Raw genomic sequence first — 25,575 nt, 5'->3', positions numbered from 1 at the left:
CATGTCATCTGCACCTGTTTATACATTACTAGCAAATGAAAGAGAAATTTGTGAAGCCAGTGGACTCCTGTAAGAAAACAAGTCACGCAGACATCAATCTGCACTGTAAATGAAGTCTGACAGGTGCTCTCACATTCCTTTAAACTCTACTGTAGCAAAGGGAGCTTAACTGCTTCATTTCTGCACTAGACAAAGTAACCAGGCCGGCATGGTGTAACAGATTGCATGCTCTAACCTGCTGAGAGGACAGAGGCGGGTTCGGCTGAAATGAACTTGTCAGGATTCAGTTATACTGGATTTGGTATGAGCAAATCAGGTTTAAGGTGTGGTTCTCCCAATTGCAAAAGTAACAAGAAACTTGGACCTGTGTGCTCTGAAATGGAAACGACGTGTTCAGCATGTGAAACCAAGCTTTTAAACACTAAATTTTATTTAAGCAAAATGTTTTATTTTCTTTCAACTCAGTTACAGGTCAGTCACAAGTACACAGTTGTGAATCATTCCCTCTGAGGACTTTTTCTGAAAATCTTGCAACGTATTACAAAAAAAATGATCATTTTAAGAACATTGAGATAAATATGAGGTTCAGTTTTGTTCAGATCATATTGATCAGTCAGGTCATAACAGTCCCAAAAAAAGGAAAATTCTGTTGGCCAGTATAGAATTAACCAGCCCAACAGATGTATATGTGGCAAACTTAGAAGGCACTTCAATCTCTTTCCTCCTCCTGGCATTGTTGTCACTTTTTGGTACTTTGTACCATGAATACAACATGTGCAGGCTCACCGTTTTCACTATCTGCCGAGTTGCCAGCAGTATTACAGCCCCCACCAAGAAGCGGCCAGTGCCTAACGCCAGTGCGCTCGCTGTCAGCGCGGGCAAAGGTACAGGCAACATGCCCTCAGGCTCAAACGTCTGCCCCAGCTGCTGATTCACCCAGTACCCCGCTGAGGCCCCGGCACACGTTCCCAGAATGGTGGTCGTATCCCCCCGTGTGGTGCTGTAATGGTCCAGCTCTGGGTATATGTAGCAGAGGAAGTAGAACAGTACCAACACTACAATGGGGGAGATGGGGCTGTTGAGCTGGAAGTGGTCCATTGTTTCCCAGTAGGGATAGGTGCCCCCTAACAGCATGGCAGAGATCAAGATCCCACAGATAACATCCTGGAGGCAGAAAAAGAAGAATCACTTATAAACCAAATTCCTAAAAAAAAAATGGGATGCTGCAATTAATCTGCATATCTCATCTACCCGCATTTTATTCACAAAAGACCACAAGAAACATATCAAATGTTTGAACTGTGACATTTCACTATTTCAAGAAAATACTAGCTCATATTGAATTTGATAGCAGCAACATGTTTCTGAAAAATTGGGAATAAAATGAAACAGCTGTAGGAACATTTTGCAACTAATTAGGTTACTTGGAAACTGCTCAGTAACGCGATTGGTTATAACAAGAGCAGCTTAGAGAGACAGAGTTTCACCAATCTGCAGAAAACTGCAAATTTCAGAATACTGTTCATCAGACTTTAAATATCTCATCATTTACAGTCATAAAATCATCAAAAGATTCTGGAGAAATCTCTGTGTGCAAGGGACAAGGTGGAAAATCAATATTGGCTGCCTGTTTTCATCAGGCATGCATCATCCTCACACAGCACTGCACTAAAAACAGTCAAGATTCTGTCATAGAAATCAATGCATGCGCTCTGGAACACAACAAGTCTTCTCTGGACGAAAACATTATTTAAAATAGACTGAGGCAAAGAGGAAAACTGCTCTGTGGTCAGAGAAATTGAAATGTTATATTCTTTTTTGGAAAACACAGGATCATCTGGCTCGTTATCAGCACTCAGTTAAAAAGCTCTGATCGGATGGATGTGCATTACTGCCTATAGAAGTGGCAGCTTGCACGTCTGGAAAGGCACCATCAGTCTTCAAAGGTAAATGCAGGTTTTAGAGCAGTGCATCCTCCCATCCAGACAATGTTTTTTTCAGAAAGGGTCTTGCATATTTCAGCAAGACAATGATAAATCATATGCTGCATCTATTATAACAGCATAGCTTTGTTTTAGAGTGTGTGTGCATAATTGACTTGCCTGTAACATTTGGCATCAATCCATATGAAATGAGAAATGCAACCCAGGACTGTTGCGCAGCTAGAATGCACTATGCAAACACAGTCCCTGCCCTAACTTGAGATGTCTTGGTGCCATTAAATTCAAAGTGAACCAGTATTTTTCACATTTTCCTCAGTTTAAACATTTGAAATGCTTTTTGCGTTCTATTGTGAAGGAAATATGAGTTCATGAGGTCTGTAAATCATTGCATGTTTGTATTTACATTTTACACAGTGTTCCACCAAATTTTTTTTAAAGTTTTGGCGTTGTACAACGAATGCATCAGGAATAAAACAGAAAGGTACAGGTATTTTTTATCTTGACAAAACTCAGATAAGAAGACTTATCACCTTTTTGTCTACTGTGAAAATATGACCCATTGTTAGCGCTCAGTTAGCTCTCCTGATGTGTTTCAAACAGGAACACAACAGGACTTAACAATGTACTACTACAGGCTGGTTTTGGTCATTTTGGATAAAAAATCTGTTTATGTTGATTTACTGTAGCCATTCACGTGCACTACAGTGATACAATATAACAATATTTACTTTGAATTTATGCAGAAAAATGACAGGAAAATCCAAACTTTAGAGAACACAGACTTTTACCAACACTAAAATCAACATGTCTGACAGCTTTAAAGGAGTCCAGGTCTCAGTCTGAGGAAAGCTCCTGTATAACAACTTGTCTGTCTGAGGTGGAGAAAAATACACACTGTAATACACCAGTTCCTCCTGATCTGACCTGGTAATTAATAATAGACTTTAATATCAAATGAAGGCACCTTTTGTCCTCTCATGTGTGTTAATATTTGTTGAATCCCGTGATTTGTTCTGCTATGGGCTATGAGTCTCATTCATAACCTCTCATTCAAGACTTTATGTACACTTCTTACAACCTAAGCAAGTAAACCTCTGTTTGTGTCCTCTGTGATGTTTCAGAGGACAGAATTGTGGAGACAGGTCTGACTCAGAGTATATATTATTTATGATTTACAAGGTGCATTTATGAGGAGGTATGGTGTTGTAACAGTGGACGATGGGTAGTTTAACCTTCTTGTACTCCACTGTAAATAAAGATCAAATTTTACTATGGTGCTGTACACAAATCTGAATAGTGTGGCCTCTGTGTGACTGACCAGCGTGACATACGCCACTCGAAACCATAAAAGACGTCAACTACCATTCAGTCTCAGCGTGACTGGATATTAGAGTCAGATGTTTTGGGAATTTTCTCGCAAGCAAGAAAGCAGATGAGCATATTTCCCGTAATCCCACATTTTAAATGGCTATGGTCTTAATAAACGTGATAAAAAAATAACTGCATGAGTCATAAGTGCTGATGCTTCCCATTTAAACGAAGGCAGCATGAAGTGCCTGCTGAATTTTGAGTCTTGGATCAAAGCCTCAGCCAGACAACTTAACCAGACACAATGAATAATGAATCCCGTGTTGAGCTTTAATGTTTTATACTGTAGTATGTGTGCATGTGTGTGTGTGCGAGTTGAGAGAATAGCTCACCAAAACCGAGTGCATGCCAGTGTAGAGGCGGCTCAGAGACACCAAGGTCGCCAGTGTCACTGCGATGGTCAGGCCCACCCCGAACTGGAACTGAGGCACAAAAATACCCACGTTATCAGCAGACATCACGGCGACCGTCGAGCAAAAAGCACACACACATGATTACATGATAAAAGATTAAATCCATCAGCAGGCTCAGGCATGTCTACAATTCTTCCTTGTGCAGTCATCTTTCAAGATAAAAACCCAAGAATTGTTTTTATTTGGTGCTTTTTTTCTTTCCACTTTGCCATCAAATCATCCATTCATCAATGCTCCTCATTTGGGCGTTTAGCTCGTCTCTGCCAGTTATATAGCCTGCCTAGTTGATGTACTGCCTGTCGCTGCTCCTTTATTCCTCTACAGCAGGGATGTCAAACTCATTTTACATTGTGGGCCACATACAGCTCACTTTAATCTTCAGTGGGCTGGATGGGCAAAGCTTCCCTGTCTGTCAATGAAAAGAAGTTTTTACTGCACAATTAATTCTTGAGATATTTTAATACAAGAAAAAGAAGTGCAATTCCAACAGCACTTCTCACTTTTTACACACGATAACGAAATCCTGGTGTAGAAAATGAAGGCCTCTCAGCATGACTGTTTGAGCTTAAAATTACTTTGGTGTAGTGTAAATGGGCATGGAGGAGGTCTTTATCAGTAGAAAAAGCTGTGGCACTTATGAGAGTACAGTTTAAAGTCCAAAATCTCCATCCTTCTTCAAAGCCGTCCAGTGGGCCGAATTGGAGTCTTTGCCAGGCCGATTCTGACCCCCAGGCCTTATGTTTGACAACCCTGCTCTACTGTCTCTCCATCTTTTACCTATAGTGGCAGGTTTTGTTTCCTTCATCCATTTCAATAACAGTGAGAAGAGAGGCCACCCTCCTCTCGTGAGCCCCCTCTTATCCTGCCCTCTGCCTTTTTTTCCTGTGTCTGTTCCTGTCCTCTGCAGCTGGAAGCCTATTCACTGCTAGTTCATGAAGAGAGTTTTTTTTATGAATGGCCACAAAGGATGTCAGAGAAAGGAGGGGGGAAAGAGTCACTCTGTGATTGACTGTCGTGACCTCTGACCTGCTTGGGGAGAAGTTGCCCCAAGGCCTTGTGGCTATTCAGTGGCCTCTGCAACAGCCTGCTACTCATCTATAGTGATACATGCTCTTTTCTTTCAGGGCATTCCTTGAGGAATTTCGGGACACGTTTAAGGGCTCTACTGTACATGCACGTCCCTGGGGTGCTGATCTGATTTCTCTGACCCTGAGAACAGCCACTGCAACAAAGTGTGACACAGAGCTAGCCTAAACGATCCAACCGCAAATCAGTCTGACAGCTCCGGAGACTGTAAACTACTAAACTGAAGGGTTTAGCATTCATTCAGCTCCTCAGTCAAACACACTGCTTGACTAAGACAGTCTATGATTGAGCCCCTGATTGCTTTATTGACTCGACAGAGGAGTGGGAAAGATAAAGAGAGGAAGAGTCAAGAGGAGGAGGGAGGTGGAGACGTGGACTGACAGTCATTGACTCAGCGGAGTCCATCAGAAGACCAAACAGCAGCTCGACGGGTGTGGCTGATGGTGACTGATGGTGACTGCTGGCCCCGCCCTTCCCCACCCATTGTCCAACAGCTCAGGCACGACTCTGTGATGGACAGCTGGGCCACTCCCTTCATCCCAAACCGCCATCCTCAGGATCCCAGTGACGACACTTGGATCTGAGAGAAAACGATCATTTAGCTGGGATAACTCAACACCCAATCTTACTGCGGTCCATAAAATCCAATGGCAGTTTAATAGCACATCTAATTAGAAACCTAGTGTCTGAATTACAGTTCAACATCCACTTAGCCAACACTTCCCAGCTCTGATAGCAGATGAAATACATCATCTGTGGTAGGCAATGGTAATGAACCATGACTATTCAGTTTCAGTAATATTATTTCAGTAGCAAATCAAGAAACAGTTTGTAGAACCACTTGGAAAATGTCTGATTGATGTTATATCCTGATCATCTTATTGTGTTAGCCCTGGGATGCCCTGTCAGGGGCGTAGCCTGTGACCCCAAGCTTGATAAACATTTAAGAAAAGAGATAAATGTTAGAGCCTGGAGTTATTTAAGTTGGTATTTGTCAGGCTCTTCAGCATTGCAGAGTAAGTGCAGAATGTCATAGTAAAATGCTGTTTCATTTTCCTCTTTCTCATAAGTCCACATGTACAAGGCCTTGAATAATCAGGCCACACAGACCTCATAGTCCTGTATCACTCCGTTAGAACACTTCGCGCTTAGACTGCAGGTTTATTTGTGGTGCCCAGGATATTTAAAAGTAGAACGGGAGGCAAAGCCTTCAGCTTTTCGGCTCCACTTCTGTGGAACCAGTTCCCAGTTTGCGTTCTAGAGACAGACAAGTTCTTTACTTCGATTCGGCTTAAAGATGTCCTTTTTAATAAAGCATATATTTAGAGCTGGATCAGGTGATCCTGAATCCTCCCATTATACTGCAATACGCCTAGGTTGCTGGGGGCTTACCACAATCCACTGAGTATTTCTTCTTCACTCACCTTTTTCCCTTTCTACGTGTTTACACATCACTCGGTATCAATTGCCACATCATTCTTAATCTTTAGTTATTATTAATCTCTGGCTCTCTACCACATCGTGTGTTTTATCCTGTCTCCCTCCCCTCAACCCCACCTGTCACAGATGGCCGCCCCTCCCATCGTTCGGCTGGAAGTTTCTTCCCATTAAAAGAGAGGTTTTTTTTCTTTCCACTGTTGCCAAATGCTTGCTTAATCCCCTGATTGTTTGGGTCTTATCTGTATCTTATAATATAAAGCACTTGAGGCAACTCTTGTTATAATTGTGTGATAAATAAAATTGAATTGAACTGAACTAGAAGAAATATTTAGAAAAAGTCCACAACATGTCAGCCATGAAGCTGATTATGATTTGTTTATATTCCTAATGTTAAGCCACACTGAGCTTAATGCTGACATTATTATGCTAATAGTTTGAATATTCAGAGTTTATAAATATGTCCACTAGTCACATGACATTTTTACAGTGGATTTTTTTTTTAAAAAAAATGGCAATTTAATGTCAATTTTTACTGATCCTAAGTGACCTATCTACAGCTCTCACTGAAGCCAAATTATAAAAACAGGCAAGTTCTGAAATTTGACTTTACGGCTCAGTGTTGTGTGGAACAGGTTCACCATCATAGTGGTAGATACGCCTTGGTTAAATAAAACCAGTGATGGAAATATCTAAGTTTAAGTTACAGTTTATCACAGACATACACTGTAGTGGCTAAAGTCTTATCTCTGAATTCAGGTGTTTAGTCTCACTGACACATTTGTGAAAAAAATGGGTCGTTCTAAAGAGCTCACTGAATTCAAGCATGAACTGTAATAGGATACCATCATTAAAACCAGTCAGTTTGTGAAATTTCTGCTCTCCTAGATATTCCTCAATCAACTGCTAGCAGGATAACTGCAACTTCAGAGCTCTAAACCTCCTCTGCTGTTAATACCAGCACAAAAACTGTGTGCTGGGAGCTTCATGGTATGGATATCTATGACCGAGCAGCTCCTGTAGGTGTAATGTGTAGTAGTTCAATCCTTTTGTCTAAATAGTGTAATTTTAGGCAGCAAATTTTATGGCAATCCATCCAGCAGATTTTGATACATTCCCCTTAAAGCTGCAGTGTCATGGAAACCCAACAAATTGTATGTGACGTACTTCAGTTTTATACAGACAGACACTGTAATGAAGTTCCAGATGGACATGGCTGAAGTGTAATGTGCACTTTGGGGTCTGACAAGTGAAGCTAAACTGGCTTTCTTGCAAGGAGGGTACAACTGGTATGGTTGCAAAATGAAGACCTGTTGTATACAAGTCTATGTAAAAACACGGCTTAATTGCAGGTTTGAACACTTATTGAACAGAAAATGACATTATTTTGTAATTATAGTCCCCATAGTGCTCATAGTGTGATAACGAGGGTGAAATTTACTGGTTGATAGCTTTTTCCTTACTGTTGCTGTGACTCATTTTGGATGTAAGCCAGCTTCATTTGCTGGTGGAAATTCTGGGATGATGTTGAAAACTCCGGAAAGTGAATCTGAGCCAGTTTGGAACAGATATCATTAAGCTTGCTTGCTGTGTTTCATGTTTCTCCTGAATGGTCACCTGTATTCTGGAGGTGGCGCTTAGTAAAAGTGTGAAGGAGATGGCAGTTGCTGCCATAGCGTGGGTGGAGGGCAGTCCGTATTCTGCGTCTACACGCATCTCCAGCTTGACAACAGGGGGAGAGAAAGGGCGAGGCAGCTTCAGGAGGTCCTTCATCACCTGGCCGACGTACATCACTAACTGCAAACGATAGAAAAGCACAGCTTTAGTAGTGCATTATGGTACCGTGTTGTTAGCTTCAAATGGTATATATCTGCCATCCCTTCCACTATGGTGTATTATTACAATAAAGCAATAAGAAATGCTGCAGAAGTGTAGTAAAGTATGCTCGCCACAAAAGCAGAAATTAGATGATAAAATAATGCAAAGAGGAAGCAAGGATCCCACTTTAAAGCTAATCACACAATCTCATAAATAAGTAATCATCGTCCCCACTCAAAAAAGAAAAACTGCCCAAGAGCAGAGACTCACACTTGTATAAAGTGCAGATGCTGCAGTAGTATGGTAACAAAATCTACTACAAGGAACAGACGACTGAAGAAAGTAGAGTTTGCTGATGCAGCGTCTCCAGCTGGTATGGTGAGACAGAGGGTTCTGACACAATGACACAGTCGGCGCGAGGTGTGCACGCGTGCTGTACCGATGTGTGTGTCCTGCCAAATGTGCTGCCTATTCTTTTTCATGAGATCCCCAGTGGCCCTCGATGGGGCAGCCTGCTCCAGCTCCGGGTTTATTTAAAGCTCTGCCTTGTATATTTAATGAATGGCTGTCTTAGCAAGAAGCAGGGAGGCTAGTTCATGGAGAGGGAGATAGGATACTGTGTGTGTTTAAGGGAGAGAATAGAGAGGTTGTTATTACCGTCTCCACTGACACTGTAATCAGGAAACGCTTGTTACCATGGCAAATGATATAAGAGCACATCTTCTGACCCGCTGTTAGTGCAGCAACTATTTAGAGAAACAGATGCAGATAGACACTGAGAAAAATGATAGGACCAATTGTGTGAGGACACTGAACATCCGTCTCAAACAATATAAATTAATATGCTGGATGAGGCTGAAGTCAGAGCTCGGACTGATAAAACCTCTTCTTGAGGGTTGCTATGTTCATAGGTGGGATAGAAAGAGTCTTTCCTACAGAGATAGCCCATCATTGTCTGGTTCATCATTGCTACACAGACTAGAATTAACACATGCACACTTTAACCGAGAGTTAGATGAGACGATTGATACTGTCATTTCTGTCTTTTAGGCACAAATCTGAACCAGTAGATTTAATTGAGGTTTAAGGCTGGAAGAAATAATTACTCAGACTTCAAAAACATACCTAATAGCACAAATGAGCTTGTGAATATGTTTAAAAATCGCCAATTCATTTAATGCAATGTTATGAAACAAAAATTGCTAATTACCACAAAACAAAGTGTGAGGATAACTATACGTGTAAAGCTAGTGTGGTTTGAGTAACACGTTCAGCTAAGTAAAAGATCCCCAGGTTGATCTTTGGAGGAGACACAAATCCCTCTGGGTTGAATCATGGAGGACATTTGGTGCCCTAATCCAATAAAATCAAATATGTGAGCTGCCCGCTGTTGTGACCCTTTGTGCCATTCCTAGACTGTATATATATATATATATATATATATATATATATATACATATATAATTTTTTTTTTTAATCATAGTGTTAAGTTTGACTTAGCGAAAAGTAGTGAATAAAGAACAAACCTATTAGGCCTCTGTCGCACAGGCCTAGAGGCCAGTTTGGGACCCCTCTGGGAACATCCAGTCTTATTCTGCAACCAGTTGCGCAGTGGTTGCTGGGGGCTGTTGCTAGGTAAAATTGGTTGCAAAGATAGTGCTGGTCACTAAAACATTCTAGCAGTCACCCATAGTCAATGTGTCTGCAAACACTCACTAACTAACTTTGAGTGGCAGTGAAACTTGGGAAAGGCAAATGGAAACCAGAAACGAAGAAAGTCCGCCTTCAAGGTACACATTGTACTTAACTGCCAAACCAACCAGTTCCTAGAAATTGGGACTGGGGAATTAAGTAAGTGTGTACTGACATCACAAATCAAGTGATTAATAGAGACCTTTTTTCCTAGACTTTTATATAAACCCCTTAAAGGCCAGAAGAAAGATTTAAGGCACTTCTGCAATGGAGAATTGCATTGGATATGGACAGTATCTCTCACTGTGAGCTCTGGTGGTAAACCAGAGCTCACAAACCTCTTTGTTTTCCTCATCCAAAACTACACTGTCCCTTCTCTCCCTATCCCTACCCTCTGGTCATGACTGAATATGAAGTGTGTTATTGCAATATTTGCGTCTACACTGACTGTACCCACACAAACTGAGACAGACAGAATAATTGGCTCCAGGAGGTGAACAATAAACTGAGGTCAGACAATGGCAAACCCGACCCCTTTCGTACGTCACAACTGTGTATTCAAGCAATAATCCATACTAGTGTGCACCCCCACCGTCTGCCTTCACACAATGGATCTGCATACCAGTTCAAGTGCTTGCATGATATGATACCCCTCCACCACCCTCTGAACTCACCATCCACACAAACATCACATTCAGCTGCCTCCAGTGAAGCTGTCACCCCAGTGTCTCATCGTAACGGTCACATCAAACGGGTTGACCCAGGGACAGTCTGGCCACATTAGGGGAAGAGTTAAAGATAGCTCACACATGCTCTGAGTGATCCTGTGAATAAGTATATTGATCGAGGCCAGAGCAGCTTTGGACTTTGATCTGTCAACATGTAGATGAGACTCTGTGCAAGCGTGCGTGCATATGTATGTGTCGGTGTGAGTACTTGTTTAGACATCTTTGTGAGGACAGAAAATTGGCATGTCACTAGACTTGTGGGGACCAACAGTCACTTATGGGGACAAAATGCCCATCCCCACAAGTTTAAAGGTATTTTTGAGGCTCAAAATGTGGTTTAGTGTTATTGTTACAATTAGGCTATGGTTAGATTTAGCCTAAGGGTTTGGGTTAGGCATTCATTTTTGATTGTTAGGGTTAGTGTAAGCGGCTAGGAGAAGCATTATGTCAATTAGATGTCCTCACTAAGATATGAAAATGAGTGTGTGTGTGTGTGTGTGTGTGTGTGTGTGTGTGTGTGTGTGTGTATGTGTGGAGGAGATTGGCTGTCCCACAGGCTACTGTTTATAAGTCAAAAACACAAGAATGTTAGTTCATGGTGACATGCTAAGCGGGCTTAGCTTAGCTTAGCTTAGCTCAAAACTGGGTGGCTAGCTCATATATTTTTCTAATATATGACCTCCAAGGTGCTGTAAAATACATGTGTCATCAGAATTATTGTGATAAATCATGGTAGGACCCTAACCCTGTTAATGAATGCACACAACAAAGTGAAGTATCAGTGAATATAACCACCGATATCACAGCTTCAAGAGGTTCTATCATGGATTTCCTTAAAACTGAGCTTATACACCAACATAATGTTCAGATAACATGCAGAATCATTAAAACACTGTGCGGTGCCTTTTTCCTATAATAATAACTTTTTGGATAATTTTATGTTTGAATTTACGTTATTATTTTGTCTTTTTAAAGTGTACCTATCATTCTTTATTTTATTTTCTGGCTGCCACTATTAAACATGACCAAAGTTTCAAAGGTCAGTGTATGTACAAATAATCTCTCTGATCCAGCTCTGACTGCTCGGAGTCTGACAGTTTTTATATAGTGTTGGCTGTACATGATGTCATATAAAATGGTCATCACAAACAAAGTCCCCACCCACCTATTACTTAGATCACTTTGCTCCTCTAGTAGAGTCCAGGAAAAAAAAAACCTTTGTGTTCAGATTGAACATCACATGATTCCTTTTACAATAAAGCCTTGAAAAGTTTTTTTTATTTTCCTGACTTCATGACTCCTTAACTACAAATAATAGGGGCTGGGTTTGTACAATGGGCATTCTGGGAGTCACGTTCCTCCGTAATATGGCTGTGGAGCCAATATGCCAGGTCCCCACAGCATGGTTTCTGCAATTTACTGCAATAGCTTTAATAAGGAAGTGGAAACTGTTATTCTTCTGGGCACAGTTTTAAGCAGTTCTTTTAACTTTTATGATTTAGAGTACGATCCTCTGGTGCTCCTTTGTAAGTTTCTATAGAATTGTCTTTGCTGAGCGGGCCTTTACTTTTCCATTTGAGAATAATCTTATTTGTATCAAATGGTTTGTTCTAACATTTCGTTAGAAGTGGCTTTTTCTGGGAATAAAATTACTTTTTATCACTATGTAGGAACATCATATTAGAACACCTCATGTGGTTAAAAAAACAAAAACCATGCAATTGTGCGGATGTAAACCTGAAATTTTTGATATTCTAAACAGCACATGTGATTTGCATAACGCTATGTTACAATGACACCTGTGTAATTCATGACCATATGGTGAGGCACGGTAACTGTTTTCTAAGTCAACCAAAGTCATTGTTTAAGTAAAGCCAAGAGCGAGCAGTGAAGGACACAAGGGTGCATGTGGCATCCGTGCTGCCAGTGCGAAGATTTCCTGTTTATGTGCGCGACAGAAGAGAGGACGGGGGGTGCAAAGCCCTGCATTAACTTCAGATAACTCCACCAACACAATGGCGGGGCACTTTGAGAAGTTAGAGGTGCGGGCTGACACGCCCCGAGGGCTGACAGACCAAATGGTAGGTCCAGAGAGAGAGAACGCTCAAATGCACCGACGAGGCCAATAAAACACTCTGCTGGTAGAGCAGGGGGAGGAGAGCACACAGTAACGCTGGTAATGTCTAACTAGAGGGAGGGCAATGAGTGTGTTTAGCAAGTGAGATGGGGACTGCGAGTGTGTGTGTAGCTGTTTATGCGTGTGTTTGAAAGTTCACACAGGGGCATGGTGCAGCCAGGATTCCAGAAGAATGATATCAAATCCACCCCGCCCCCAAAAAACACGGAGTTCAGATACAGGGCATCCACCCAGCATTTGGGGCAGGGACACAAAGGGCATGAAAACACACTGCCCATCACACACACTGCAAAGAGTGAGGCCGTCTGTGTGTGTCTACATCTAGACTCCTTCTGGGGTTTGACATGTTTTCAGGGTCATCATGCGCTCGATTCTGCCAGAATACACATCTGAAGGGGAGCTCCTAACAGTACTTTCCCACTGATGTGTCCTCATGTGTGGCCTTTCACCATGTCAGGGGTCCTGGTCAGGCTGGCCCCTGTGCCCCCCCACCCCAAGGCCTGGGGATATATGCACATGATGGTGTCAGAGACAGGTCACTGGAAGGGGGGGGGCAAGGATGAAAGGAGGTTGAAAGGTGAAGAGAAGAAGGCAGAGAAGCAGAGAGAAGAGATGTGGCATTGTGAAGGAAAAAGACATCAGACTGGAGGCTTGTGCACGCTAATGCAGTCTGACTGACATATACACACACACTCACACACAAAGACACACTCTCTCCAGCTGCGACTTACGGCCCACATGTTGAGAAGGCGGCGGCACAGGAAAGGGTCCACGCTCCAATGTATGTTGGGCAGACAGGTGATGTAGAAGATTTCATGCCCGAGGCTGGCCGACAGCAGGAAGAGGAAGTGCAACGGCCAGTTCCTCACCTCGTAATGAGGCCTACCGCAGTCCTGCACATGAAATGCAAACATCATGGAACAAGCTGCCTACAGATAACGCCTGGCTGTCTGTCAGATCAGATCAGACCAGACACACCTTTTGTTTGCGGCATATCACTTTTCTTTTAAAGCTTCCTCATTTAAAAAGCAGGCAGTTTGAAGCCTATAGGATTCCTTTACTCAAGCATGACTATCATGAAACCAGTGGATTCACAGAGACACCTAAATTGCAGTTTTAATCTCATGGGTCCAACATCTCCCATAATGCAACTGCTTAGACTCTCCTATTAAACCTCACATTGCCTAATAAATCCCCACTGTTTTCAAACCCGGCACTTCCACTTTGTTACTCACACTTTATGTTATAAACATTTCCAAGACACACTTACAACATCACTGTGGCATAATGGGGGAAAATTAACCTGGCAAAGGTCCTCCAGAGTCACAGAGGACATCACAGCCTTTTCTGTCGGTATATAAGTCTCATAGAAGGAGATATACTGCAGTTACTGAGGTTTCCTAGCCTTTAAAAACATCCATATCGCTTTGTGCTGATCCGTTTATCAAGAAATCTTTCATTCTTAAGTCAGAATGTAACCTGACTACATCTTCACTCAGTGACGTTACTTAGAAAAACAACAAGGCCACTGTTACATGTTAGTGTGTGACCCAACTTGTTATAGTGCACATGGCGATCTGCTGGCTGCCAGAAGCAGCCAGTCAAACGGGAAAAGCCAGACAGCTTGTTTTGCATAATCTCAAATAAATCTAATGAACCCGAAAGTGAATTCTCAGAGATTCGACACCAACTGTGCTTTATCCTACTGAATTTAATGCCACACAGCAGGACTTAAATAAATAAATAAATAAAAATGAACACTTTCACCCCGGTGCTTTGATTGAACTAAAGGAGAAACCTTACACGTGAAGCGTATCCATTCTCCTTGTATTTATAGTTGGAATTGCGGTCCTGGTGGTCCAATCTGTCCCTCACCAGCTGCCCACGTGGTCTCTCGGGCTTGAGATGCGCGCTTTCGACGAGGAAGAGTCCGCATCGCCGCTGGAACCGGGCCACGAGCTCTGAATCGTGGAGGTAAGTCAGGAGCTCCATGCAGCGCGACAGGTGAACCGACATACACACTCACACAAAGACGCACACACACACACACACAGACACACACACACACAAACTACGGAGAGGAAATAGGTGATGAGGATGTTCCGGACAGGAGGAGTAGTGGAAAGTGATATGAGCCCAAGCAGGGGCGCATCCCAGGGGGCAGGGTGTAGAAGGGCGGACAGGTGCGGCTCGCCGTGCGTCACAGGTGTGCGAAGCAAGGCGGGGCTAACTACAAAGGGGGCTGACCCGGTAGTCTTTAGTTACTCACCAGTAGCTAAAAATTAGTGCGACCTTTATACCGGGCTGGTTCAGGTGTTATCATCAAGTATTTATAGCAAGCACGAGAAAGATTTATGGCATGTCCATGATAGCAGGGCTTTTGACGGGGCTGTATCTTCATGTTGCTGACAACCGCACAACAGAAGTTCAGTGGTCGAAGACTGCGCTCATAAAGGTTTTAAGTTAAATCAGCATGTCAGGAGGATTATTACTGAGTTATTACTAAGGAGTGTCTGAAGAGTCAAACTGTGTGGCTTTTTGCAGTAAACTGCCATAACTGTGAGCATTTGTCTCAAAACACAAGTTTCCCTTTTCCACTAATTGGTTTATCTCGTAGATATCAGATTCAGTGATGTGCTTCTCCCACAGGCTCAGACCACATGCATGCTCTAAGAGGTTTAACAGGCTTTTCTGAAACTTTATGTTTTCTTGTAATGACTTGTCTTTTCTCCTGAGCTTAAAATGCAGGCAGGATTTACCCCATCAGACTTCAGTCTATAGTATTCAATTTATTTCTAATTTTTCTGGTCTTTTAAGCTTAAGATTTCTTTTATGTTTTTTTATTGAGCTAAATTATTGTAAAGTTGTGTTTGATTTCAATGCTTTGTTTTTTTTGTGTCATGTGTCAGGTCACTAAGTGGAAACCTTTGCCAGGGTCACATTTCTCCATCATATTCTGCAGGCTATAGGTATTTTCTTAATAATAACTATTTGTTTTTCTATCAATAATTAATTGATCATTGATTTAAAATAATAATAAACATTATTCCACGAAGCCCAAGTGCACATGTTCAATTCACCCTCAAAAAATGCTTATTACTTAAATCAACATTTTATGGTCATGAGGTGGTTATCCACAAAATTTATCTGCCTGTGATTTTCACCACAGCAGAGACTTAACTGTACAGTTTAAATATAGCAGTGAGCTTTGATTGGGAACAGCTCTGACGTGGATACAGGTCAGTTGTGACCATTCTCTAGACATTATCATGTTCACTTTTATATGTGCAAAATCTAAACTCATTGTTGGTGCTTATTTTCTCATATCATTGAATAACCAAACAGTAAACTAACTTACCCGTGGTTACTTGGGACCTAATACAAAAATTGGTTATACGTTATATATGTTAGAGTGCAAAGTAAATTGTGATTACAAACAGAATGCAGTGATTCAGACATAATTTAACCTCTTCAGATTGAAAGGGTACAATGAAAACTGACATGTTCAAATATTTGCCCATTTTAAATATGATAACACTGTGCTTATTACTGTGTTGCATCACCTCTTCTTTGTGCTTGTGCTGACATCACTGATATTGCAGGTTTTTGGGAACTCAGGAGGTCAGTTGCTGTAGTTTTGGAATAAAAAATTTTCCATCTTGCTCGATCATATAATAGGAGGTTGGCTTCTTAACAGTCCGAGGGTGTTCTTTGCTGTGTTTTTCACTGCTTATTGTTCTGACTCTTTTCAGTTGATCTGGGCAGCAGTTAATCCACACTATTCATCTATGGAACCATCCTGCTATAATGCAAGGTACCGGCTTTCTGAAATACGCAACACCTTCTTTGAAAAAGACGACTGTGTGGCAAAACCTGTGTATGACATTCAACATTCATGGTGCCCTCACATATTCTGCAAATGCACCATGGATGCTTCTGGGCAGTTGGTCCCTTGCACAAATAAACCAGAGCTTGGGATTCTCTTTTCACACCCAGTGTGCCACTGTGGGCCAGGTTTACTAAACAGGGTGAAATAGCATGTGAGTCCTTATAAGTGTGGTTAGTTCTACAGGTGTTTACAAAAGTTGCAGTTTTCTAAACACGGGTGCAGTCAGTTCATTTCAATATTAAATGCAAAAATAAGACACACTTAGGCCAATTAGCAGTAAATTGTGTGCTGCAAATGTTAATGAGTCAGTTTGGCCTTCCTGTATTTTGCGGTGTGAGAGAGGAACTACTAGAAATATATATGTATCAGGGTAGGTCATAAAAAATCTCTGAGTTTTCACCTTTTATGCCTGATTTAGACTTTTGTAGGAAATCTGCACTGTAACGACATAACTGGAAACTCTAACTCTACAAAGTGACTTTCTACTTAACCTGAAGTGCAGCTCCCTAGAAATGTAACTACAAGTCAGGCTGACACAGCCCGCAGCGACTTGATGGAATGGAAGGTTCCGACATCAGGTGAAAAGGGGTGTAGGATGCATTTGATTGCATTAGTATTTGCCTGCCCTACAGCAACTACAACTCTGTATGAATTAATGCGTTCTTTCCTTTCACGTTTGAGGGACTGCATAAGATTCTAGAGAGGGGGCGTCACTGGCCTGCGAGCTGCATGTTGAGAACCCTGGCCTTAGGTCAAACCAAATGTGTGTCTCAGATGATTTCAATTCTGCTCATTCTTTAAAATACCTCTCCAAAGGGTTCTCATTTGAGAGCTCATGTTCATACTTTAGAGTTTAATTTGATAACCCAACAGCTAATTAGATTTGCCCTAAATGTTCAGATGTTATGCTTCAGCTTTAGTCCCTCACTTCCTCTGGGGCAGGTATGAAGTTCGAAACGACTATGACCATGATTGTTGTCTGTCCTCCATCTACAGCCTACACCAGCTATGTATTTTTCAGACTACAGGTGTAAATGATTCTGAAGAGCCTCCTCCTTGGTTCACGTGAAACTTGTTGATGCTCACTGTGACACACCGCGTTCTGTCTGCCAGAACACCGTGTGAGTTTTGATGTTTTGTGTTACAGGAAACAGAGAATTGACGCCCCCAGTTGACCAAATAAGCGCATCCTATTGTGAGCCAGGGTCTACGTAATTCCCAGCCAGCATGGCTGTCATCGTAGGCAGCCTGCTGCACTACCACAGCGGGAACAGCAACAGCAGCTCTCTAACAGGACTCTAAGACGCAGAGTCCCCTCTCTCTCTCGCTCTCTCTCTCTCTCTCTCTGTTTTGTGGGATTCTCGGACTCTCTGGATGGATGAGCCCCCCCCCCCCCCACCTTCCCACCGGAGTCACCACCATTACATCATCTATTCCCACACAGGCGAACAGGAAACGAAGGCTTCTTTTGAAATATTTTACCTGAATCCCGAACTGCGTCCGTGCGGCTCCACATGAAAAGGACGCAGAGGGAGGATTATTTATTTATTTTTATTTTTTTAAAAGAACCAAAAACAACAATAAAAAAAAGAAAGCACACGAGCGGTGATGTCTGCACACGGATGATGGCGTTTCAATGAAAGGGGAGAGGAGAGGAGGGGGCAGAGAAGGAGAGACGTGCACCGTCATCAGCATCTGTCCGCCAGCTCCCTTTGTGTTCACCGGAGAATGTGAATGGCGAAAGATGACATGGCAGAGGTAGATCTGGCATCGAGTGGAGCGGAACCCCCCGGCGAGGCCTCCTCGGCGTTTCCCTACGAGGAGTACGAGTGCAAAATCTGCTACAATTATTTCGACCTTGACCGCCGGGCTCCCAAGATCCTAGAGTGCCTGCACACGTTTTGCGAGGAGTGCCTGAACACGCTTCACCTTCGGGAGGAGCGGCCATGGCGCATCAGCTGCCCCGTCTGTCGCCACCGGACCCCGGTTCCGGATTATCGGATACAGAACCTCCCCAACAACACGAAGGTGACGGAGGATTTCCCGCTCTACATCGACTCGGACCCCCTGCCTCAGGACGCTTTGCCGCCGTACCCTCCCCCGCTGCACCCGGCTCTCGTCGCCCTCCGCCGGGAGGAGGCGTCGGGGGCGTCCAGCGCCAGTCAGGCGACCCCGTCCACCACCGTGTCCGCGGCCACAACCCTCTCCCAGGACTCGGTGCGCTACGACAGCTGTCAGAGCTGCAAGAGGGTGGCGCTGACCACCGGCTGCGTGTGCGTGATCTTCTCCTTCCTCTCCATGCTGGTGCTGCTGTTCATGGGCCTGATCTTTGTGCACAGCCACAGCATTCCTCCCTCGCCGGCGGGACCCATTTGCCTGTCGGTAGCCAGCATCTTGGCCATGTTCTCGGTGGTCGTCACATGGCTCATCTGCTGGCTCAAATACAGACCGGACCATGAGACAGGCCGCTCATCCGCCACCAGTAACTCCCGGAGAAACGCCTGATAGGCTGCCGCCTCTGACTTTCGATGGAGATGTTGCAGGCTGCTGTGGGTGTGTGGGTGGTGATGTACATAGAACAGGCAACTCCTGCTCCCTTTACTTTTCTAGGAATAAATCTTGCCCAAAATGGCCTTTTATGAGTATAGCAAACACCCGAAGGCCTTCATGTTGTTGGAGCAATAGGCCGACATGATCCTTGATATGTTGTTTTTTCTTCCCTTAAGTTATGCACTTGAATTTGCAGTCTGGGCATCTCCATGAGTGAACTCCAAGTCTTAGACCCTCTGCCTGGGCCTAAGTCTGTATTTGGTTTGTATATGGCTGAATGTTGAAGTGCTTATTTCCAAGGTTTGACACCCTCACCACCCTACCCTGCTGAATAATATGCATATCCCACTATGCCAATCACTGTATGATAACTGTCCACGATCGTTCACTCATATCTCAACAAACCACTATTGTAATGTACTGATATTTGCTGATATCTCATCTCAGTTATGAGATTAACTGAGTTTCCAGGCTGGTTCTTATGAAGGGTTGCTTGTATATGTTTGCGTGGAGAGCCTCTAAGATGCAGATGCAGGTACAGTAGAAGATGCATCCACAATCTAACCTTGTAAATAGTCGACAGGTGCAGAGGTGTGGGAGTGATCAGCCTTTCTTAAGGACACTTCATGAACCTTGTGCTTTAACCTCGCCCTGCAGGGTACCACTGCAGGAAAACTGCAAAGCTTGTGATTTTGAACCTGTGTTTTGCCTCATTTGTGCATGTTTGGCTACTGAAAGGTCAAGGCTTTTTTTAATAGGTTTATTTTTTTTTTTTTCTTTTTAATTGGAAGAGACGGTGCGTCTCCTGACTCGTGTGCCTCACCTTGTTGCTGAATGAAGCAAAACATCACTGTTATAATAATGGAAATCTTGCACGGGCCTCCTGCTGCAGACAGCACCCAGCTGTGGGTGCTGGAAGGGATTTCCCCCTCCCATCACATCAATGAGAAACAGGGTTTCCAATGTTTAGCACACTTGCTCATGAAAAATGTGTGGTTTTGAAGAAGGAAGCAACCTGCCCTTGTTTGCTAAACGATCCAGGCTCCACTCCCAGCTGCTTCCAAACCCGCACGTTTTCTTCCTTTAAAGCCATGTGTAAAAAGCCAGTGATACATCTTTAAAGCTATGAAGGAAAACTCCTAAAAGGATACATTTGGTGTCATTCTGGCTCCTGAGACATCCTGTGAGTCATAATTACCTCTGGATACATAAAGAGCCCCGTGAGCTGTGTGTGGCTGGGATTAGGAAGAGGCATTCAAGATAGAAAAACAGTACAATATGGTCTGAGAGGGTTTGTGCTATTCCGGTGCCTGGAGTAAACTAAAGCATAATATAATTTAGATGATGTAATTTATAGCTCTGAAAGGCATTGCGGGTCTGCATGTAATGCACTAGGATGAAAGAGGCTGAATCTCACAGGCTTTATCATGAGTCAGTGGTAAAGCCTGTGAATGTTGCTGTTGCTATAACCTATATGGTTATTTATTAGGGGTGCAGTGGGAGACCTTTACACTGCCAAATGTGCTCCATGACACATGTGAATTTGAATACTGTGATATCTTCTAACTCCGTGACAGCATTTAATATAGAATTTGAATTCAATCTGGACACCAAAGTGTTTTTTTCTTTCTTTTTTAAAAAATGTATAAGCACTGGTATCCCTACCTCACTGCAGGGGGAAAGAGCAAAGCAATTTAACCTGATTATTAAACAAACCCCCCCTCCTCCCCTTCTCAATCTGATGTCGCTTTCAATCATCCTGCTTGACCTTTTCCCAACTTGTATTTGATGCACTTTCACCCTCTTATTTGACACAAGTAAAGGGTTTTACCTTTGACAGATGTACGCATATTGTATTTACTTCAGAGGACCTAGAAAAACGTTTTTCTTTTTTTTCTGAGATTCTGTGGTTGTTGTTGAAGTACCAAATGTATTTGCACAGAGAAATGTTCTTTATGTGCTGTTTTACATACATAAACACATTTCAGTAATAAAGGAAACATGAGCATCTGCTCCATTTTTCATTTTCCTCACTAGGCTGAAGACAATGGTCTCTTCTTCTCGCTTACATAATGAGTGGTCATACACCGAATGCTGTATGATCCAACTTGACACATTTAGCTCCCTGCTGTGCGTCAAACATGCCCCCTGCTGGACAAAGGATGCTACACGCAATAAAGAAAAAAAAAGAGTACAAATTCAATCCCTTAGTGTCAACATGGTTGCACTTCTCATGTAGGTCTAGTTATGCAAACTTTCAGCGGCTAAACGCTGATTAAAAGTAAATACATTTTTGAAGTATGAGTTGGATGCTGATGTGCGCGTTAATATCACAGCCTGAGATTTGTCATGCGTGTTTACCTACTCATACAAGGCTTCCTTTTAGTTCACATAAATTAAGCCATTGAGCATCAAGATTTTTTCCCTTATAACATAAACCCAGCAGAACAGATTAAAAATAAAAACAACAACAGTGTTGACTGTTCACCGTCTAATTGCTGGTTAGATTCAGCTCGTGCATTCTTCCGATCACGTGTTAACCAGAAGTTCCACACCCCATAAATTGATGTTCTTACACAGCGGATTTCTTCGAGGAATACGCACCTCTTTTGCTATCATTAGAGCAGCATGTAAACGAGCGGGGGTTCACCAGTTTGAGTGTGCACTGGCCCCCTAAGTGCAGTTACAGAGATTTCTGGTAAATAGTTTGAGGCACATTTACAAACATTTACAAACGACATGTTCTTTTAGCAATGCTAACCTTACGAAATTTAATGCTTGCATGTATGTCGCTTTACATAGTTTGTTTTTATTTATCTTTAGTTTCCACCCATTGCCTATACATATATAATGCAGCTTAGCATGCCCAGCTTACTAGTTTTATTAGCTTAAAATAAAGACCAGCTTACATGTTCTTTGTTTCCATTAGTCATTGTAGACAAAACATCATTTTGGCAGAGCACAGTGACATCCTATGTTTCTTCATTTAGTTCTCATTGAACAATAAAATATAGAATAGGATGCTATCAAACACTCATCGAAAATTAAAGTGTCTGGCAACAGCAAGGTAAATGCAGAAAAACTGGACTACAATTTCTAACTAAAACAAATAAAATAAATTCAATCTCTATAAGACCCATATATATATATATATATATATATATATATATATATAGGTCTTATATATATATATATAAAACCCATGCAGTCGAGTAGAAGTAAAGATAAATACAGATACACAATTAAACAATTAAACCATAGCTACATCGTAAATGGTATTGTTCCATAAAACATTGAAGCAACAACTTTTAAATAACAAAAAAGCAGTATACAATAAGGGTTTATTGTATAAAGCCTTATTGTATAATCATACACTTCCTTGTGTGTGTGTGTTGCTCTTAAAAGTGATGGATACAGAGATGGACGAAAAAATGTAAAAATAAAACTACAGTAAACTGAAAAACTAAAACAAAACGTCAGCTGAATCAAAGACGGTAGGCAACTCTAGTGAAACATAAGTAAGAAATGTTAGTGTAAGAAGTAAAAGAGTGGTCTATAAAGTTATTAGGCAATATCTCAACAACGGAGAAAATGTTGCTTTATATTTTAATGAATTATGTTTCCATTAAAATATACAAGCTATAATGGTAAAAATATATCCGCAAAAGAAACAATCACACAGTTTAACTTAAAAAGTGGTCCACAACTTTAGCCTACTAAAAATAGCCGTCCTAATAAACTTGAAGAAATAAAAGGACCCTACAGTCAACATGTAACAAGGCCAAATATAAATTATTACTATTTATGGTGTGTGTTAATGTATTGTCATGTTTTAATTTATTTTGAACAACTTTCATACAGTTGTGTGTGGTTTGTGTAAAGCACCGAGCTTTGTGAAGTTGAACTTTCTTTCACCTGAAACACTCAATCCTATCTCAAATCAAATAATTAGCCCGCTCCTCTAATACACTGATGGAAAAGTGTCCTGATTGATGTGACAAATATACGTGTTTGTGAATGCCGTCCACGCATGATGCAACTAATTTATTTCTCATCGGGAAAGATTTCTGACTTTGAATCTCATCCCCCGGTAATGGATTGGACACGGAGATTCGATGTCGCTTTAAAAGAAAAGGGTCGAGGTATGCATCATGCCTCACTTTCTGTTTTCCATTTGCCCCTCTGTGGCTTTTTAAAAAATTCGATAATATCCAATTTCAACGGGATCTATCCCAAATCGTCACATCCGTCATCGAAAAGAGTGATGGTTCAAACTTTAGAAGAAACGAAAACACAACGCAGTTTAACTCCCAGCTTCTACACTTTATTGTACTACTCAGATGGGGTAAAACATTCATTTGCATAGTAACACTGTTCCCTACAACCTGAAAAATCCCTGACCTTACTACTCATGTTTAATTTGGCTTGAATGGCTGACATAAAGCTCTGCCACAGCATAGAAATGAAATCACTCTTTACGCGTTTTCGGTGGAAAATAAACAGTTTTCTCCTCTCTTTGAAGCCGCCTTATGAAAACCTGCAGGATTCATTGGCTGATGATAATAAGCTTCAGTCCGCAGATAATGACACCCTCATTAGCAGGTGAAAGACCCCCGTTAGTCCTGCTTATTTTAAAGCCAGCTTCTATCTTTTGTCTTGGCGCGTTTCTGACAGTAAGGACAACATTTGAAGCGACCCCCCCCCCCCCCTTTTTTTTTTTAAAGGCGAGTGTTAATTGAAACCTACTAAGCCTGTGGGGTATCTCTTCCCTGCGTACATGAAGGTGAATGACAGTGACCCCCTCTGTCGAAGCCCCTATTGCTCAGTGGAAAGCCCATAGGTGAGTGGACTGAGACGTTAAAGGGATGATCAGGTGCTGCAGGGCTTTTCAGTTTTAGTTTTGCGCGAGTCACACGAAGATTTCAGGACTTTCGGTCCAGGCTTTAGACAGTGTACATCTCCACCTGGCGTATTCATCTATGTAGGCCCACCACTCATATTTTATGATACAAATGTTTTTTGTATGATCACAGCAAAGCCCACAAGAAAATGTGGGCTTTGATTTGGTCCAAACTCAAGGATGTAATAGTATTGATGAGAAATGCATCAGTGCCACTAAAAAGTCAGTGAATTGTAACCGCAAAGCCAGCATTTATGATATTTTCCAAAGTCAAATATTGATAAGTTCCTCTGATGCACCAGTCCGAATATCCACTTTGATTGTCACTTAGGTGATGATGGCGTCGCCTTTCTTCATCTAGACAGTGAAGGAAAGCGAACCTTCGCTCACAATTGAGTCTCTGCCTTCAGTGACTGATCACAGGCTAAAGGATGCTATGGCCCACGACACCCTGAAAAAGGAGAATGGATGCTGAATATTTACAGAGTCAACTCGTCTCCCCCCATCGTCTTTACTGAGTGGTGGACAATATTGGACAATAACCTTTGTGGTGGGGGGGTATACGGCTCTAAAGTGCCTCAGAGCTAGACTAGCTTTACGGCCGCCCTGGCGTCGTATCCTGCTGTGGCGCACGTCCCCCTTCAGACTGTTCTCTGCTGGTCGGTGCTGCAGTCTGAAAACCACAGTAAATTCCTAGAGGTGCACACTTTTTTTTTTTTTTAGCACCATTTGAGTCATATGTGAGGGCATGGGGTGGTAACAAATTGGAGGTCATGAGCCATAACGTGCGTAAAACACACTGGAGACGATATTACGCACAGTTGTCTTGTAGCTTTGCTTTAATAACTGGTGCTCAAAGTTCTGAAAACGCTGAACTCATATGTTTTGCGTCAGACTGAAGCTTTTTCTGAAGCAAAATTCACCATAAAATGTAGTCGAAAACAGAGATGACAGAAAAATGTGTGTCTGGACAGACCCAGTATACAGACCCTGTTATTTATCATTAAAACTGGGTCGAGAAAATAAAAATAAATAATAATTATTATGTTTTTGGTGCCAAACCAGTTAAATCACAAGAATCTTTCTACAATGCAACACATCAGGCTGTCAGGAATTTGTGGAGTAATCGTTAGGACGCAAATGTTTCACAAGAAAAACTTACACATATCTGAGATTCAGCGGGCTAAGCTGCAGTGGGGTGGGGGGGTGGGGGCTTATGATTTTAGTGCAGTCCTAAATATTAAAGTTTTTAGTCTGCACATCAAGTCTTTATTATTAATTTTTGTCATTAAAATAGTGTTTGGATAATTTTTCCTTGACAAGGCAAAAAAAAATTAATAGACGCGCTTTTTTCAGGACCGAGTGTGTAGTTCTGTGAAAAATAGTTCTGTGACCTGCTAATTTTAACAAAATAATTATTCCTCGTCAGTCATCTTTTGTTGCCTCACTTTTCACTCAGCAGTTCACTCAACACAAGAGTGAATCCGGAGATGTTTCTGTCATAGCTTTGGATTTGGTGAATTGAAGCCCTGTCCTGTCCAGTCCGAGTGGAATTGTGACAGTCTGTGATAGGACGAAAGTTTTCAGTCTCAGCCAATCCGCGCGCCTCGCTGC

At 42.1% G+C, this 25,575-nt stretch overlaps 2 protein-coding genes across 2 annotated transcripts; one reads left to right on the top strand and one right to left on the bottom strand.

The window, feature by feature from the left end:
* Nucleotides 1–57: 57 nt before the first annotated feature.
* Nucleotides 58–15,477, bottom strand: sgpp2 (sphingosine-1-phosphate phosphatase 2). The gene is made up of 5 exons (XM_084950219.1): nucleotides 14,426–15,477; nucleotides 13,354–13,515; nucleotides 7,865–8,044; nucleotides 3,644–3,733; nucleotides 58–1,164 (listed from the first exon to the last, which is right to left on the bottom strand). The coding sequence occupies exons 1-5, from the start codon at nucleotides 14,636–14,638 to the stop codon at nucleotides 619–621; spliced, it is 1,191 nt and encodes a 396-aa protein (XP_084806345.1). The 5' UTR covers nucleotides 14,639–15,477; the 3' UTR covers nucleotides 58–618.
* An 899-nt stretch (nucleotides 15,478–16,376) lies between these two features.
* rnf228 (ring finger protein 228) lies at nucleotides 16,377–21,073 on the top strand. Its single transcript, XM_084950220.1, has 2 exons — nucleotides 16,377–16,436; nucleotides 17,659–21,073. Exon 2 carries the CDS (start codon nucleotides 18,246–18,248, stop codon nucleotides 19,014–19,016), a length of 771 nt encoding a protein of 256 aa, XP_084806346.1. The 5' UTR covers nucleotides 16,377–16,436; nucleotides 17,659–18,245; the 3' UTR covers nucleotides 19,017–21,073.
* The last annotated feature ends 4,502 nt before the right edge of the window (nucleotides 21,074–25,575 follow it).

Source organism: Perissodus microlepis, chromosome 14, assembly GCF_051167445.1.
Source record: "Perissodus microlepis isolate ML-2025 ecotype Zambia chromosome 14, ASM5116744v1, whole genome shotgun sequence".
Lineage (NCBI taxonomy): Eukaryota > Metazoa > Chordata > Actinopteri > Cichliformes > Cichlidae > Perissodus > Perissodus microlepis.
This window is presented reverse-complemented; position numbering and strand designations above follow the sequence as displayed.